This window comes from Schistosoma haematobium, chromosome 1 (genome assembly GCF_000699445.3).
Source record: "Schistosoma haematobium chromosome 1, whole genome shotgun sequence".
NCBI lineage: Eukaryota > Metazoa > Platyhelminthes > Trematoda > Strigeidida > Schistosomatidae > Schistosoma > Schistosoma haematobium.
The window spans coordinates 79,144,438-79,161,309 of record NC_067196.1 but is presented as its reverse complement, the minus strand read 5'-3'; the positions used below and the strand labels follow the sequence as shown (position 1 = coordinate 79,161,309).

The following is a 16,872-nucleotide window of genomic DNA, read 5'->3' as shown; positions in this document are numbered from 1 at the left end:
CCGAATAACTGAAGCAAACATAAAAATAGAATAAGCTTTGATTTGTAGACGTCACAAAGGCGCTTTACTGATGATTATAAGCGAAGGATTAATAAGCATGAAAATTTAATCTAAAAAGTTTAATTTATCTCTATTAACTTTACAAAATAATCACCGTAACTAAATTGAAATACGATACGAGTTCAAGAATTTATAGAGCATCAACGTCTCAATGTTCAATAAGTATGCAATGTCAAACATTTCCAAGCATTTTTTTTCGTTTATTTGGTGGACAAATTCTGCATGCAATAGCATACTTTTCGCTGAAAATTTCATTCATCTTATTTTATTAACATTTTACCATCTGGCAGTTCGGGATGTGGTACAGTGGCCTGTTTACAGAATAATTAATAAATATAAATGATTAAAAATGAAATCTCCAATGGAAAGCAAACGCTTATATGCAGCATTAACTAAACAGCATGAACGAGCAAATACTCTAAAATATTGGATATCGTCCTTTCACTAAACAATGGTTATCCTAATACAAACAATCAAAGCAAATATACTAGTTTCAGCCCAAAACAATTATGATTTTTTATTTATTCATAAACAAACAAGTTTGTAAGATTGAATAATAAGATATTTTAAATGTTCATCACGGTAAATCAAATCCACTTTTATCAACAAAATTCATTTTCTAAAGTTGGACCGTGAACAGAAAGAAACGAAAAAAAACAGTTCGACATACATTGACAGATATCTACAACGATATCCAACCTAAGACACGATGATATTTAAAACGCAGATATACCACGTTGATATTTATTAAAGATAATTCTGAAATCACGATGTTTCAAAAGTGCCGTCAATCGTATCCTCAATACTGGCACAAATGCATTTCATCAAAAGTTACAAAACGTAGTACTATATAAATAAATATACTTCGCGTAATTAACTAATAGCCTTCAATAAAAGCGCTTCTTATTGGGAAACCCGTCGAGCACAATATGGATGCAAGGTAATCTAGAAAATTTACAAAGAGCTAATGAACACATAAACCAAATAAGCGGAACAAAAACCAGGAACATTCAGAAGAGTGAAATGACGATGTAACAAATATTATAACGTTTAGGTGATGGGTAAAAAGTAGGAAGTAACTAATAATAGGACAGACCCAACACAATAGAATGTTAATGAATCATCTGGACAAAGAACAGAGGAACAACCTACCAATTACAAAATGGAAATAAAAAATGAGATAAAATATATGGCTCATAAAGTGTAAAGTACATACACAAATTTAAGTTAATAAACCAGTGGAGCATACTCGAAAGATATCATCACCGTAAAAACATTAGAAATTTATTTATGTCATCTGAAACAGAAAAAATTTAATGAAATGTAAAAGTAATTTCCGTCTACTTTTATCGTTTGAATGAATACATTTCCTGTTATCTATTGTCTGATACAAAAACACCATTTATTGGGTAGACACAAAGATAAAAGCAAATGTAAAAAAAGAGGCAACAAAGTCTCTCTGATAATGGAAAAGTTTCAGACAAGATGATCAATATATTTTAAATACTGTATTTATTGTAGAGACTATGAATCTATATCCAACAATAAAAGTATAAACATCAGGAGAATTTTAATTACAAAAAGGAAAGAAAATATATGACATTATGTGATAAAAGAAAATTGACATACAATTCCCACTGAAACATTAAAAACGTGAAGTTCAGTGTAGGAATCTCTTTTCAACGAACTTACTGTCAAACTGTACAATCGTATATACATGTGGTGTGTACTACTTATGTTCGCGGATATTAGTATTATGTAGCACCAGTCGGAAGTGGAATGTCTGAGAGCAGAAGCTTGAGATTGAAATAAAGAGAAGGAAACTGAAAGCAATCAAGATAAAAACAGGAATGAAGAAACAATCGAGCTTGCAAGAGACAATCCGAAGATGTGTAAATGATGCATTTGATGAATGATTTTCACATTTTATTAGACCACTGTGTGATTGTGTGTTAAACAATAAATTGGTTATCCCCACCAAGTCCTCCTTCACTATATATATATGAGATGGGGAAGATTTGTTGCTCAGGTAAATGATTTGGGTGGAGTTTTGTTCTCTTAGCTGGATGGTTTGGTTGTGGAGCTTCCATTGTTCTACTGAACAACATCCTCAGCACAAACTTCAGGTAGAAGTAAAGTATTCGAATTTCTCTACATATGGCTTACCGCTTGTCCTAAAAACCTCGATCTTGATTGGTTATTGTTGACCTTTAACCTGTTATTTTTTACTTATTTATATTGATTGCACCTCTCATTGATTTGATTCTTGGTCTTATATTTGCCCATAATTTTTTACTGGTTGATAAATTGGATCGATTTCAATGTATTTGTTGATTGCTGATTGACCTGAGTACCGAGATTCTAAAAATTCTCAAGTGTTTTTTAGAATTGTTTCTATCTAAGATCTGATCGAATAAGTGTCCACATACATTGATATAAATGAAAATACGTCATGGCGTTTGACCACTAAATGATGTTCGTGCAGACAAAGGTAGAGAGGGCATCTGCTTTGTCCGATGCAGTGTTCTCCGTAGTTGGAATAGTTTATTTATTTGAAGTGATCAATATATATATATATTAATCATCCCACTTCATTCACTTTATAGTCCGTCGCCAAGGTTTCGTATTTGCACATACACAACCTTTTACTTTTATCATTCATATTATGTAGTCTAGTATTATAATCTTCCCATTACATCATGTTTATTCCTTGTTCATATGTCCTCATTGACTTAAAACTTTAACAAAATTTCAATATATATATATATATATATATATATATATATATATATATATATATATATATATATATATACGCTTGTACAGTTTGATAATAAATTCGTTGGAAAGAGATCCCTTTGCTAAACCTCATGTTTTTCAAAGAAAATAATTTTTTCATATTCAATACTTTAAATTATTAGACGAAACTATAAGTTTAAAGTGAGCGAAATACAAAAGGTCTATTTATTTGAGATTAACACTATAATTAGAGTCGTAAATCATACAACAAATGAGTTAAATAAATCAACTTTTAAACTATAAATGAAAAGAATTATTTGAAAAACATAATGATTGTAACATTTTCAAGTTAGATGACATAATTTTTCACTACAAATAATTCTATAATAACACTTAATTGAATTTAGATTTAGAAAGTCGATTCATTAAACTTATTCTGAATAAAGGTACTACAAGTTAGTAACGAAGAAAATTCAGTTCGAATACCCATGATAATAACTCAAAGTTTTTTTTCGTTTTACAACAAAATAATTAGGTACACTACATAAAAGAAGACAATTACAACAAATATTCAAAACTCTATTTTAAATAAAAACACTCAGAACAAGTAGACGTTTGATTTCAGTAAATATACCTTTCGAAATATTCAATATTGTTTACTTGTTCTTTTATGAATATCAACTGACAAACTTTTATATAAATTTGAAAGGACAACTTGACAATAATTAAACGCTGAGATAATGGAAGGTATGAGGATAGGAGTGATATTTGTAAAAAAAAAAAATTAAAAGATTGAAGTCAAAAATAACCTCAAGGTTTCACTCAACAATCTATTTTGATCTACTTTTTCTTAGAAAAAGTTTGGAACAGACTGCCAACTGTAACACTGCGGCTATTTTTAATCTCAGTCACTAGGACATTTAGAGAAAAGAATAGGTTGAAAACTTCATTTTATAAGGTACTAATGATTGATCGATTCATCTACAACAATTATGGAAAATATAGAGAATTAATTAATTAGTTGCTAGTTAATTTCAACCACTTATATACACTACAAATAAATGAATACTGAAATTAAGGGTTACTATATCATAAACGTTGATAAAAATTTTTAGGAGTGGAAAAAAACGTGCAAAATTAAATAAAATGACCAAATAAATGTCACACAGTTTTAGAGAATGAAATTCAGGACAAATATAAACGAATACAACAATAAATATACAATTTGATTGACTAGAATTAATCTTTCTAAATGGACATGTATATATTTGAATAAAATGAAAAAATGCCTATGAACGATTTAAATTATAAATATAATACATGAAATATAGAAATGATTTTTTCTTAACTTGACCAAATTAAGAACAAAATGATGATTGAATTAATTTATGTTCTTGATACTCAAACGGGTTATCTTACGTAAAATATGACGATAAGGTAGATGATAGTTAGGAAAAGAAAGTAAATGAGACATGGTAGACTGAAAATTAGAAATAAATTTTGAAAAAAATAAACAGGAATAACAGCTCTGTATTCGGTTGTTTTATTATTTATCGAGAAATTAGTTCACATCTATAGAGTAGATTCTAAAAGATAAATGACAAATTTTTCAACCTATAGATGAAAGAATGCGTAAGGATGTAAAGCCTGATTAATTATTTGGTTACTGTCATTTCTACTCTTGACTAATCGTTTATTTGAGATGAATGAGATATACATTTGTAACAATTTAAGTTTCGTGGTATATCATTTAATTTACTGTTTAATAACTAAATTTAATTTCGTTAAACATAATCAATGAGAATCATCAGGTATCAAATCCAGGATGGTCATGAGTTGAACTCAGTAAGAAAGGTGTTAACTTAATAATCTACAAGTGACACACATGATGCGAAGCATTACGACTCCGAGTTCGATGCCTAACAATATCGTTGGAGAGTGATATCCGGCAGTCATAAACTTTGGTATAAACCATTCTCTAGTGACGTTGAGCTAATAGTGTTTCGTTAGATGATATTAGTCCAAATATTTACATTAATTAATTTATTTACTGCCTTCAACACGCTCATTCCAGTTGATATTAATTTGTTTTTGTTGGTTTATTGTATTTCTAGCAGTGAATAAGTATAGATTTCTGTAAAATTAAACAACTGTCAATAAATATTTTCTTTGCAGAAGAAGGCTGTATAAAAAAGTGATTGACAATAACTCTACATATTTGTAAATAAACAAGAATACACAAAGACGGATGTATATAATATATTTTTAAAGAAAAAAAAACAAAATGGATAATATTTAAATGACTGGTTTAAATGAAAATATTTTATATTTATTTACAGAACAAAATAAACAATGTAGAAAAAGCAAAAATGTTTTGCATAAACAATAAAACATGAGATTAATCATACGTAAACATATCTATGATGATCTGAATTAATTTTTGATCTAAGAGAATATTTTTTCACGATCCAATAATACTGATACCGGACAGAGGTTTCAAATTCATTCGAAACATTTAAACAACAGTAAACACATAACAGTTAAACTACACAAGCAAGAATTTAGAAGCTCCGAGTAATTGATCCAACCAATGTTCAACATTTTATAATTTTCCACTTTATTTAGTTTACGATATAACGTGATACTCGGGCAATGTTATGAGTAGCTTAACGTGGTTGAATCCAAAGACGGAGAATAAAAGGTTATACATAAAAACAAACAATGTATCGTTTTAAATTATGTCAATTCATTATTTTGACCATTTTAACGTGGTTAATAGTACTGAAGAATTACAGAATAACTAATACGTTATTTTCTTAATGTCTCATTTAGAGTGAACAAACAGCAATGTATAGTATTCAATCAGCTAAAATGATTGCTCTAACTTCAATAAGTCAACAATGGTATCGTTTTAGTGTAGAAATAGATAACATTCAACGATACCATAGTTTTTGATGCTTGAAAAGGAAATTTTGAAATTAGTGATAAATTCGGTCAGTCAGATCGAAGACTGACTAGTGAATAATTTTTTAAATTTTTCTGGTGTGTTTCTAAAAATACTGATCACCCAACAATAAATTGAAGTGTCTTGAACTTAACAAAAAAAATTAATATCCATGAAACTTTATTTCTATGAACCATAAGATAATGTGAAATCGTAAATAAATGAGTGATCTTTAGTGAGTTTCCTTTAGAAAACTGTTGACAATCAAAGCAATGTCTTTTATCATTTAAAAAGGTTGCAATTTTCTTATTTTACTATTCAGGAAGTATTTTTCAGTTTATTGTTAGAAATGCCATTATATTGGGTTAAAGTTATACAAAAGTATTTCTTTTACAATAGTCATCACATAACTGAATATTTCTTATGGAATGTCTCACTACAGACTAGTAAATCACTCAAAAATTAAGAGCTAAAACGAGAGTATCTAACATAACAAAAACGTTTGTAATTTGTTTCTAATGTTTTTTATGAACGAATAGGTTAGATTGAAAAGTGGAGACAGACTAAACAACGAAGAGTATGTTTATCAAACTAATAGTTTTTACTTCACTGTTAATACCAAATTATAATCCGAAACCTAATTAACATTCTTGTAAAATAAATAAAATGATAGGACATAATGGGTTGTACTTGAAGAATAAATTCGAAGTCGAAGTTGATCAATATATGAAGAGAGAAGACTAAATCGTTTGGTTAGCTGCGCGTCATGACATGATAGACTGACAAAACCCAGAAATGAGTAAGAAGAGTTCATATTTTAAAACCATAATAATTTTAAGATAGTAAATAGGTTTTATTCGGCAAATGATAAGAAAGCATAGTACAATAATAAATTGAGAGCCGAATTCAGATTGGCTCCAAACACCAGATGTTCAATGTTTAGAATAAAGATATGTTTTGATAGATCAATGATCTACCAGTGTGAATGCCTCACATCTACGAGGTTAGTTGGACCCCGAACAACTACTTAGTGATAACGTCTTTGACTATGTCACAGAGTGGTCTGGGTTCAAATCCTGAAAAAAACCGTTGGCTATCCAAAAATTCCAAATATGCTTCCATAATAAGTGTCATATGCCGCAAAACCTAGTATCAATGCTTCTTTTTGATCGTCGCCGACTTATTAGCATTAAAACAGACTGCATCGCCAAGTCGAATCACATACATTATTTTTCTCATTGAAATATGAATAATAGAATTCGATTAGCATCAAGGATTGAAAGACCGATTTGGATTACTATTTACTTAGTGATTAATTAGTATATGTGCTAACTACCAGATTAAAAACCTAGAGACGTAACTGCCCAAACACCTACATATTACCAGACGTTTACTAATTACGTTAGTAAGATGGATGCTAACAAAAACACAAGCGCGAAACACATCTTTGGATATTAAAAGGATTTTAATATAAATAGTTTAAAACGTTTTCTAGTTTAAAAAAACATTGAGAAAATATAAATACAAGATTTTGCATATGCTATCCAATTTAATATTCACTATATTTAACATAGAGCAAACAATTCCATACATTAAATCATATCACGTCATGAGCTAAGCAATCTATCGGTTAACTTAAAGAGCTTTCTGATCATCAAATGTTGTACCCGTAATTCTGGACAACCACGACATAGTTAAACAAGGCACTAACCATCTACTTTAATATAAAACTGCATTCCACCTTTCAGATAAAAGTTGAATAGAATCAAAAAGGAATCTAAAAAAAGACTAATTGGCCTTCATGTTTTCTACTCACGAATCCGGAACCACCCGTAATTTAGTGTTGAGTTTAAAAGTAATCCCATTCAACTTATGAAGCTATAAATTACTCTACTTATCACTATACTATTAACAAGATGTTAAATAAGAACGTAATTAAACACATCTATTGTTCTTAATAATTCTAACGCAAACTTCAAAGTATTTAGTAAGTTGGTAAATTCTATGTGCAGCTAACCAAGTCTTAAAGCACTGGTCATTAGCAGTGGGAACATAAAATAAGTATAAATGAACTTGAATATAGAGTTTTAAATAACAAAAGAATATTCGTTGATGAGATTTTAAACTTAAATTCTTTAAAATAACTAAAATTTACGTTATCCCTATCTGATCCTCAATGTTTTTTTGGAGCAAAAGTACCTCGGAAGAAATCATAAAGTCGATAAAACATACTTATTAACTAAAGTTATAAGCTTGTAAAAAAACTTAATGCCATAAATTTGACAGTCAAATAGTTCAATGAATGACTTAGATAATATAAATTCAAAGTGTCATGGAGATTAGTTTAATGTCTAGGTGGTATGTGTTAAAGATTGATCTTGATAGCTACTTTGTTCCGGAATAGGACTACTCAGCCGTGCCCCCTGACGACCCCATCAGGAATTAAGTCTGACTTTCATGAAAAGCACTAGGATGGTATCCAATGTTGCAATTCAAACTTCAATTAGTTTGCAAAGTTTTAAAAGAGCTTAAGTATTGTAGGAAAAATTAAAATGCAATAACCAAAACAAATGAACATACATTTAATTACAAAGAGGGGATGCAATAATAGAAATAAAAATAGGGCTTACAAAATTACATTATGTGCAAACATAGAATCGGAGAGTTAAAAGAACTTATTCAATCGTGGGCTTTATAATGCATTTAATGAGTGAAAGTCAGTTAAGAAGACTAGTAACAAGAATCATATGACTGTGTTGTACATTATTCAAAACTACATGATTTAACACAGACACAGCAAAGCTTGCAGCTTGAAAAGAATTGAAGGCAAAACAGATTTTTGGATAACACGGATATACATAAGAGAATTCAGACATTTAGCAATTGATCAATAAAAATCTCAACTACAGCACATGAGGTAAAATTTTCAGTTTACATTTGTTGTTTTTGTTTAACAGATCTGCATTTATCATGTCACATATCCTTTAGCAGCCTACATTACTACGAATTAATGCAGAAATACAACATCAGCTATTTTGAGGAATATTTCCAAGATACTTCCCAACTTTTATGTAAATGAAATCTTGAAAAGTATACCAAAAAGTCAATCTTTAGTGGTCATCGCAATGAAATTAAGAAATTTTCCTTGCTTTTAAAACACTAGAAAACGAGTAAAACTCATACATACGACTAAATCATTCTCATATTTGACATTTTATACTGCCGACGATAGGTTTCTAAGCGTTTCACGTTGCTTTAACATTGTTAAGTATGTATACCCGATAGAGGGCTGACGAAATGACAATTGTAAATAATGACTTGAGATTACATTTATATCTCGGAAGCCCCATTTAGGCTCTACGATGGTCGGTGTGTACCATCATGCTTAGTTAAACATATTCCGCGAATCCAAGAGTGCATGTTTCAGACTTTTGGCTTAGCTAATTGGAGAAAAAGTTTTCCGAAAAGTTCTATTTAAAATATAAGAAACCTACTACAGCTAATCAAATGGACAGATTAGACATTACATTTTTAACGTTTCTTTGTTGATTATAATCTTATTTTCTGGTGTTTCAACAAACCTCTCTGTACCATTATCACAAAAGATAATGGTAGTTCGGTTATGATTTAATGGTATATATTTCTGAAGCACTTATACCACTGTACTGAACCTACAGGAACGTATAAATACCTATACACTGATTATGGAGGTAAAGATAACACATTGCGTTATCAGTATCACTATTTACTTTAGTGTTCGGTTCTACCAAGCGAAGAAAGAATCCGTCCCGATGATGTCAGATATTTCTAGAAAAATCTGTACAGTCCTGATGAACCAGTCATGATTGAATAAGTAATTTTAATATCAGAAATCGATAAATAAAAAGAATACTAACTAATCAAGTAAAAAGTATATCATTTCCACTTATCTTGTGGCTGACTAAAAGCAGAGGACATTTCTCATCACTTCAGGGCCCAATAGCTATTCAATATTGGATCCAATAATTTTAGTCATGATATATATCAAACACATTTTTAGAAATATGTATAGTATAATAAAAAGAAACACAATATTTATAATAACTAAACCAAACAAACTTACCGTAACTACACCTTGTTGGAATGCAGATTGAGCAAGTATACCGGGACCTTCATATAATTTCCCTGAGTCTTCAGGTCCCCAACTACCTGAGTAAATATCAATGTAATCCTGTCGAAAATGTAGTGTTTCCGCTTCAACTCTATCCGTTATGTAACCATCTAACATACGTATGCCTATGTTTTATTTTTAATAAACAGTAATAAAAAAGTACATACTGAATAGGTTATAAGAATTTGTAAGAATGAAAGCCAATAAAAAATATGTTACGATTGTATTCGTCAAATTGGTACACAATAAAAAGGTGACAACTTTTGCAATGCAGGTAACTTTGAAGAATTTATAGCTTACTTGACGAAATAGTCAAACAAATGAATGTGAAGTTAGACTATGGTTTTAACGACTCCTGAAAAACATAGTTCTTCAGCATTCCTTCCTTTTTATTTTTTTACAACCAATCTTGAAACGAAGCTTGAGTCGCGTTGCAAACATTTTGTCTTCTTTTTGGGTATCAAGATTCCTAAAGTGGTTGGTCTAAGGACTTTAAAAACCTGATATGGCAAACGTTCAGTATTCAAACTTAATAGGGAGTTACCATGTGATAAAACAGTTCAGTATTTACCAGAATAACACTATTGACGAGAGATTTATGACTGATAGTCCAGTCATAGTTTCAGGGGACTTTGAAAGGTTCACATCAAGACACCATAGAATGAATCTGTTAAAAAACCAGCGGTTATCCAAGTTATTATAAAATCGTAACCATGTCAATGCTTTTTAAGTTTTATTGAGTTCATAATACACCGCAATCGTTTCTCAATGTAATCAGTGTCTAATTCCTACGGTACATAAATTTGTTTTCCCCGCCAATCACACAGTTCTTCATAAGGACATCTAGATAACGGTTTTTAGGACTCATTCAATACCAAACGATAGTACATGGTTATCATTCAAATAGATATTTTTTTCCGAAGAGGTAATACTGTGAAGCATATTCATTAACAGATGTAATGTAAATTACCAAAGGTAGTATGAATATATCAGCTGATGAAATGTTACTTTGTGTTATAAACGTTTTTTTTAAAAATGAAATAATAATCAGTCTTTCATTAATTAACGGTCAGTAGAAAATTAAGGAAACACACGCACTTAAAAACACCTGAAGTTAAGGTATTCAAACCTGTAGTCAAAGTCGGTTAAAGTTACATTCACTTACGCTTTCGGAACTAAATGAAGTAGTTTAACAGTTACATATGTTCTTCCTACACTTAAATAGGACTATTTTTCTACAAGTATTATCTACTTTAAAAGACTTAGATTTGTTACTTTACATAGTCAAAGTAACTCCGAATATATTCAACAATCATTTTTAAAAACTTATTAATAAGACTTTCCATTACTATACAAAGTGAAGTGATTTCGAACAACAAAGACTATATGAATCCTAGTTAAATCAAAAATAATATCTTGTCTATAACTTTCCATCCAAAATACATTTCATAAACTGGTAAATCAAGTAAATCTTGTTCATCAATCTGTGAGTTAAAACGAAATTACTCAGAAACCGATAACTATATTTTATAACTGGTCAAATTCAATTAAGTGAGATAGAATTTCAACAAATACATCTAACGATGACTAAACAAATACTAAGGATAGTAGGCTCTATCATTTTGATTTCTAATTCCAACCTTACAATTCTACTTTATTAAGATAGAAATAGTGGTAGTAAGATGAGTAGTTTTTGTTCTTCTACCGGTCATCTTATAATACTATAAAGTCATTAGCATAAGAAAAACTATAGTCAAGCTATGGAAGACTTACGCATCGTACAGACATCATGTAACATTATGAAAAAAGGCTTTTAATTACCCACCAACCACTGATTTATCTTTAAATACTCCCTTCACTAGTTACAGAAATATGTGGTCTACATTATGGAAATAAAGAATATGCATTAGTCAGAGTAGGCAGACTGTCGAATACTATTGAAATTATGAAACAACCTAGGCAATGTTTCCAGTTTTTCAATAGTTTTATGACTTAGACAGGTTCGCGATTTTAATGAAACATGTATTAGATTGACTTTGACGAGTTCACTAAAATATTTATGTGATAGAGTAACGAAGATAAGTGACATCCATATATTCTAAAGCTAACTACAATTAAAGAGCATATATATATACGATTTCATGAAAATATGAAGATATTTTTTGAATGTCTATCATCAAAACAGAAAATCCAATCTAGTAGGGTACAGTAATTGATGAACAAAGAAAAAACAGCTTTATTAATGATTAACTTTTGTGAAACTGTAGATGGTTAAAAGGGAACCAATAATTTTATAGATAAAGTACTGGTGTTTTGGAAATATAAACTCTAAATATTTGAGATACAGTGGAAACGACATACAATAGAAATCAAAAGTGTTCAGCAAACAACATTCAAAAACCGTAGTTACGTAGATGTACAATTTAGAGTAGAATAATATATGAAATTTATTTTGATTCAATGTGAATCGGTAACTAAATAAGAGTTTACAAACTTAGCATTCAAATGCTCCTAGTGTGAAGCTAGTGGTCTCTTAAATTGAAGTAGCCAAAGCACGTTTCAAACCCAATACTCAGTGGTTGAACGTTATGTGTTTTGCCAAATGAACGATTTTCAAGTCTGAATACACTTAAATGGTTTAAAGAAACCGATTGTTGGGATGAAAAGAAATGACAAACAAAATAATAAGGCATCCGAGATTTATCAAACTGATAATGAGTACACTAGAACAATTTTCAATTTTCTTAAACGTCCCACAATCTATCTATCCCTGATACTTCGTATATAAAACCAATCAGTAACCTATCAGATATGATCTACAAGACTCAGCATAGCAGTGGGATAATTTGATCATCCTACACAATGTAACAAACAGCAGAATAGATAGTATCTCGCTATACATGAGCATATCTATGTCGTTAAAGAAAGATTCTGTGTATACATATCATGTATTAGTAAGCACACAACTAAGAACATAGAAACAATACAAACTACAGGAAAAAATGGTTTTCATTTACATAATTTTAAATTTCTAACAGAAAAATGTTTCCAGTTATAATAAACCCTGAGTTGCAAAAGTATTAAAGCGAGACCACACCGAAAACAATGTATTCAACTAACAACGCCTATGTCACACTACCTAGATAGTTATCTGTTCTATTTTCAATAATATTACAGAGATTTCTAATTATTGATGAAATTATTCTTGACCATTAAAGTCAATGAAAAGAACGCTAATAGATGAGTGAACACAATAATGTGATTTAGGTGAGTGATGGCTTCTCATTATGATGTATTATTCGGTCAAACCTTTGAATAGTTAGAGATCAAAGATAAGACAACTAGCCGAATAAACAGATATTTTACGTGATAAAATAATAATTTTTTATACAGAATATGAGCACAAGCTAAACATGATTGGAGGAAACTAACTTGTAGCTCACTCATTCTGTAAACAATTACTGACTATTAAGTCTAATTCTTGGGCATCGTATCGAATAAAACTCCTGTTCAATTACAAAAAGGAAGCATTTAAATGACTTAATGGTCAGGATTCTCAAAATGGTCACAAATTGGAGTATTTTCTGTATCACATGAACTGATCAAAATGAGAAACTCAATCAAAAGATATTGAATATATATTAGAACCAAAAGTTACGTCTTTGTAAAAACTCTTCATCTTAAATTCTCAATAGTTGAATTTACCTATTCAATTCACCAAACAAATTCCGATCGTTGAGTTGCAATACCATTTAATTCGAATCATTAGTCTTCAGACAAAATGTATAAATTAAGATCAAATATCCAAACATGTACTTGGTAAACTGGTTTACATACATACACAAGAATAATGTCCAGTTTGTAGTTCTGACGAACCCTATTACTTATTAATAAGTCAAATATAGAAAAAAAACAATTTTGCCGAGAATTAAAGTTTTCCGATTGACAACTGTAATGTTCATATTCAAACATATTTTATGAATGATAAAGAACTTTGTTGTCCCTAACATGTATATGTGCCTGTATTTACGGTCCGGCCGTCCATATCCATTGACATATATATAAGTATGTAAACAAAATCGAATTAATGAAATTTAAAAACAAACTTATAATATAAATAAAAATAGTTAGATGACAAATTGACTATTTTATGAGAACAACTACAATGACAGTAATAAAGATCAGTTCAAATTACTTTGTATTGAGAGTGAACAAATAATAAAAAACGACAGAAATGATCACCATCCTGTAGATTAAGAAAACAGTATATAAATGAATGGAAAGAAATTACTACTACTACTACTACTACTACTACTACTACTACTACTACTACTAATAATAATAATAATAATAATAATAATAATAATAATAATAATAATAATAATAATAATGATAAACAGTGAGATAGTATTTCAGATATATAGGAAAGCAAGAAAAGAAAACACATGAACCAATGTCATCTAGTCACAGACATGTTATTTACTAAAACTCAGTCATTAAACAATTGATAATATATTATTTTACATCATTAGCTATGTGAACCTATCATTCAGTGATTAAATTATTAAACTTCTAATCACTAAGTTGTAGATTAAAAGTGGAAGTTTACTGACCTATTATTTTTGTGCTGGACACAAAAAGCAACGTCGAGAGCACACTTTCATCGAAGATCCACATTCGGAACTAAAATATCAATCTGAGACTTGTTTGTTAGAAAAATCGATTACTTAAACAAATAAGTCATGAATTCATGGAAAAGTATGCTATTCAATCGACTAAATGGTTTACAACGGCCTACTGAAATCATATGTTTAGTCATAACGAATTCTTACCTACTTTGATTTAACTAATATGGATTATGATTGACTGCAAAGAATGTAATGCAATCATCGTAATATTCAACAACTTGTTTTGAAAAGTTGGAATCAAATGGTTTAGACAATAATTCAGACACATGCTACTTACTCCATTCAATATGAAACCAAATAGTATATCCGACTACAATTTAAAAAATTCATTGCCTAATTTACGAAACAAATGGATTATTTTGTAATTTACCTTACTTTCCAATAAATGTGATTCTATTGTTGGACGTAAACCCAGGTACGGTTAGCTAATTAATTCTTTGATGCAAAACTACACAGTGCCGTTGTGAAATGTGAAAATCATAAACTGAAAACATCATTTGCAAATTTTTCTTGAGTTATCCTTCAAATATTCCATCAATTTTCCAATTATGTTGTTATTCCTATTGCTCTCTACTTTCCTTTCACTTTCTTTTATTTCGGTCTTCTGCCGGTAAGCAATCCACTTTCAACTCCTGCTACATACTACTTATATATCTGTTCACATAAGTAACGCACACCACATTATTAGTATTTATATTATTGTAATTGCGTTAAAGATGTAAGTCATATATACAAATACAAATTTACCGTCAAGATATCATCCAAAGATATCAAGACCAATCGGAAATGGCTAAAAAAAAAAGCTATAGATTGATATTTACTTCAATTGTAATCCAAAAATGTGGCTTTTAAACGCTACTAAAATGCCAATAGTACACATACAAACATAATTAGAACAATAAGGTAACAACTTTCAACTGTTGCTTTCTTTTGAGATATTAATTAGTTGTATATACGACAAATACAGCACAGAAAATACCAAGCTTAATTAAACTATCAAATAACACATAAACATAAGAGGAAAATTATTGAACACAAGTTAAATGCAAAAAATTCCAGAAAGAAATAACCATAATTTCTTTAAGACTCATACTATTTGTCAAAATGAATTAACTCTACTTAAGACAATTGCAATTGAAGTAAAGCAAACCAGAACAAAGCTAAGTAAATTATTCACAAATGAAGGTAGGCCAACAAACACAATAAAATGGCAAAGGCATGATAACAAAAACTTTTTTTTTCAGATCAGGTTTTCTTTTGAGTCAGACAGTTATAAGAAACCTGGAATCCTGTTCGTCATTTCAAGTTGTCACAACACATCACATTGAGATAAAATCATCAAGGCAAATGAAAGAATAATAAAAGAGTAACATTATCAGTGGTTGCGAAAAACATGAAGCACATAAAATATGATTCGAAAAGAAATAATGACTTCATGCAATAAAAAATATACGTATTCGAAGCAAAAAGATGATGCATCTGAGGAATTGTTACCAGTCCTAGCCCATGTTACCCAATATATTCAACCATTTGTTACGATAATCGCTTTTACCTTAACCAGATAGTCTGTATCTAATAATACAGCCGAGTCCAACAATGAACAATTTTATGATTGGATGCTACGTCTTGGTACAATCATCCATAGCTGTCTTCCAAACTACTTCAACACTAGCAAACATCGTAAGATAAGCAATGGTAGGATATGTGTAGTACATATCCTATTGCTTTCTAGATAGTTCAATCATACGCAAGCAGTGCTTTGAATAGACCTATGATCAAAAGTCTGAGGCCTACGATTGTCATCCACACTCATACACCATGTTCCACAGTCATAGAGTAATACAGATCAGACTACTGTGCAGTATACTAGTAGAAAAAATGAAAAACATAATCTGAAAAAGGAAAACAATGAGTATTAAATTTTAGGGGATTAAAAATCAAAGTAATCCAATATGAAAATAAGGGTATTTCACATATCAGAAGACGACATTTAACATTTACAGTTTACATAATATTTATGCACATAAGTGCCCAAGCAAACACTAGTGTGTATAAAATTAATCTTCTTCAACCAAAAAAGTATTACACTATAAAATCTACAAGGTGGCAAGTAAGTAGAACACAGGCATAGGAATTACGAATAGAGAAATGAAATGACAGGAAAAAAAATAGAGAAAGTTAATGGATTTATGCTTACCTATCTGTCTAATTAAATTCTCTACCCTTCTCCCTTTTCTTCTTACACTATATATGCATTCATAAATAACCTATGACTTGTTTTTATGTTCTAA

The 16,872-nt window shown here is 29.9% G+C and overlaps 1 protein-coding gene across 1 annotated transcript in view; it reads right to left on the bottom strand.

Moving 5' to 3' along the window:
- The window catches only part of PCSK6_1 (Proprotein convertase subtilisin/kexin type 6), a 52,542-nt gene that overhangs the window by 18,323 nt on the left and 17,347 nt on the right, over positions 1-16,872 (bottom strand). Inside the window, exon 7 of the mRNA XM_051208500.1 lies at positions 9,846-10,018. Within this exon, the coding sequence (XP_051075242.1) occupies positions 9,846-10,018 (173 nt within the window). The remainder of the gene's footprint in view (positions 1-9,845; positions 10,019-16,872) is intronic.